At 26.9% G+C, this 3,412-nt stretch overlaps 1 protein-coding gene across 1 annotated transcript; it reads left to right on the forward strand.

Moving 5' to 3' along the window:
* Positions 1 to 914: 914 nt before the first annotated feature.
* Positions 915 to 2,172, forward strand: LOC131622411 (nodulin-26-like). The gene is made up of 5 exons (XM_058893445.1): positions 915 to 1,034; positions 1,124 to 1,348; positions 1,437 to 1,634; positions 1,764 to 1,825; positions 1,962 to 2,172. The coding sequence occupies exons 1-5, from the start codon at positions 915 to 917 to the stop codon at positions 2,170 to 2,172; spliced, it is 816 nt and encodes a 271-aa protein (XP_058749428.1).
* The last annotated feature ends 1,240 nt before the right edge of the window (positions 2,173 to 3,412 follow it).

A 3,412-nucleotide genomic window follows, 5' to 3' on the forward strand; every position in this document is an offset into this window, starting at 1 on the left:
ACCCACATCTGTTTGAGTCTTGTTTCTAAAACTTTATTTTTATGTAGCCTTTATTTAGTTTTAATTTATTTAGTTTTAATTTATTTTTCAAATTGTAATTGAAATATAGATATTTCATCATGAAATCAAATAAATTTTAATAAAATCATATTTATTACTATAAAAAATCTTACAATAAATAAGATAAAAATAAAAACCAAAGAAATTCTAGAAAAATTGTAAAACAAACAAAAACGTAACAAATATGTGATTACCTATCAATTTGTCATATGTATAAAATTAATGTATTACTTCGGTGAATTTAGATTCTAGGTAAAATACATTTAAGGATATTTTCTTGTAGTGATAGCATTATTTTGTTTCAAATTATGTCAACATGAAAGAAGATTTGCATTGGAAATTTTTTAGAGGTATATCATTCGAAATATATAAAATAATAATAATAATAATAATAATAATAATAATAATAATAATAATAAATAATAATAATGATAAATTAAGCCTTAAATGTGTAAAAGACTCACAACTAATATGTGGTTTGTAAATAGTTTTTTTTTTCTTTCGCGGTTGTAAAGAGTATTGTCACAATATCTTAATAAAAGAAAATATATTGCATTACATTTTCTATAATTAGAATTTTGTTATTTAATTCAGGTCTAACTTCATCAAATTAACAAAATATATTTAAAGCCTAATATTTATCTTTAGATTTTGTTTTTCCAACTCATTTTATCAAATTAAAAGCATATATATCCTGTCAACAATATCATAAAACAGTAAGTAACTTTAAGCCCTATAAATTGGTGGTGTTCTATCTCAATTCTTCATTCATCATTTTTATTCCGATAAACAAAGCATAATTATTTAATATAAGTTATCTTCTTAAGTTTATTCTTAATTAATTTTTATTAAACATGGAGGGTGATAATTCAACTTGCCATGAAAACATCAATGTAGTTTTAAATGGAAACGATGATGCAATAAAAATGTGTGATAACTCAAGCATTGAAGATCCTGTTCCTCTTTTGCAAAAGGTGATTTTATGATGTTTAAAAAGTTAAATTGTTGTACATAATATATTAATTAAAATTATGATTATGATTGTGTTTATTGTTGAATATAGTTGGTAGCCGAGGTGGTGGGAACATTCTTCTTAATATTTGTTGGATGTGGTTCTGTAGTTACAAATCTTAACAATGATAATGCAGTAACACTTCCTGGAATTGCAATTGTTTGGGGACTTTGTGTTGTGGTATTGGTATATTCTCTTGGTCATATCTCTGGTGCTCATTTTAATCCTGCTGTCACAATTGCTCATGCATCTACCAAAAGATTTCCATTAGTGCAGGTGAATTAGCAAACAAAGTCTTTATAAGAGAGTAGTTTTTTTAATAAAAAAATTTAGCTATTAATTTTAATTTGATTTTGATATGCAGGTACCACCATATATAGTTGCTCAAATCGTTGGGTCACTACTTGCAAGTGGGGCTCTTAAACTTATATTTACTGGCAAAGAAAATCGCTTTGTGGGAACACTTCCAGCTGGATCTAACCTCCAAGCTCTTATCATTGAATTTATAATTACTTTCTATCTTATGTTCATCATTTCAGGAGTTGCCACCGATGACAGAGCGGTAAGCTTTTACTTAAGAAAGGATTCAGCGATGTTTATAATATTAAAAGTAAAAAATTTAAATAAGTAGTTGGTCTATGAAAATCGGCCACTTTTTTTTAAACTTTTGTAATTTTGTTTATTTCTTCAGGTCGGTGAATTGGCTGGACTTGCAGTTGGATCTACAATTATTCTAAACGTGTTGTTTGCTGGGTATTAATCTTAAGATATTACTAAATTTGTATAAATCATTAATTACAACAAATTTTGAATATTTTTAAATAAAATTTAGATGTTACATGTTTTTTTTAGAAATGTTAAACTTTCTGATTCAAAATATATTTGACAGACCAATCACAGGAGCATCAATGAATCCAGTCAGAAGTTTAGGTCCAGCTATTATGCACCACGAATATAGAGGAATATGGATTTATGTGGTTTCACCTATTCTAGGAGCTTTGGCTGGTACATGGGCGTATACTTTTATCAGAATTTCAAAGAAACCAGTACGTGAGCTCACAAAGAGTAGTTCATTCCTTAAAGAAATGGGAAGCAAGTGAACCTATTGATTATAAGAAGATGTTCATTTTGTCATTAAAAAGAGAAGAATACTTAGAAATTATACAATTTCTTAAGTGTATAATTTCCTCTTACAAATGCAATTTTCTACTATTTTCACTCCTTTAATGATGCTAAAGTATACTTGTCATATTTTCATCGACAAATAGCATAAACAACACATAAGGAATTGTAGGTAAGTTTTCTCCTAGGAAAAATCACAATGTATTTACCTGCAAGTGTACAAAAAATTTACTTTTCTTATGAATAAAAGTGGATGTCCATCCTAATTCTTCTTTTTCATCTTCCTATTTCTTATTAATGGTTGTTATTTTTCATCTCCCTTGGGTCCTATAAATAAGAACCACATTGCAATGTAAAGTGTACTTTTTGAAGAAGATAATACAATATTACTTTCTCTCTTCGTTTCTTTGATCTCCATATTGTTTTATATAATTTCATAATACGTTATCAACACCAAGCTCTCAGATATGATTTTTTCGCTTCCATCTCGTATAAATTATATTTTCAGAACCTTGAATTATTTACGATAATAATGTTTTATTGAATTATATATGTATGACTTGATGATGATCCTGAGGAGATTTTTTTTTATATTTATGAAATATGTTTCTGAAAGAAAAAACACTCATTGTATCGATACGTATCATATTAAGTAATTGGGTTAATAGTCATTTACCCCCTGCAATATAGGCGTGTTTTGATATACCCCTTTTAAAAAAAAAGTTTTTAAAAACTTCCTTGAAATATTAAAATTCTAAGTCTTTGGCCCCCTATGGCAAAACTACCCCCTGTAAATGTTATTTTTTTATTTACCACCCTAGTTTTTACACGCTTAGGAGGTACCCTAAAATTATAAGGGGGTATTTTAAAAAAAATTAAAGGGGGGTAAATCAAAACACGCTTATATTGTAGGGGGATAAATCACTATTAACTCTAAGTAATTTTATTGATTCAATTATTTAAAATTTTGCATGTGTGTAAGCTGATTGTTTAATTCTAATTAATTGAAATAATGTTTCAATTTTTCAAACATTTTAGAATCATATGTTGTAATAATAGAGATTGGTTTTATAATCATGATAAATTCGCACAAAATTAATTTCTTCAGGTATATAATTTATTCAGCCTTTGCTTAATATTAGAAAAATATAATATTATTGATGACTTTTTGTAATTTTAAAAAGTTGTCAAGAGATTGTCATTCCAGAAGAATGACAC

This window comes from Vicia villosa, linkage group LG1 (assembly GCF_029867415.1).
Source record: "Vicia villosa cultivar HV-30 ecotype Madison, WI linkage group LG1, Vvil1.0, whole genome shotgun sequence".
Classification (NCBI taxonomy): Eukaryota; Viridiplantae; Streptophyta; class Magnoliopsida; order Fabales; family Fabaceae; genus Vicia; species Vicia villosa.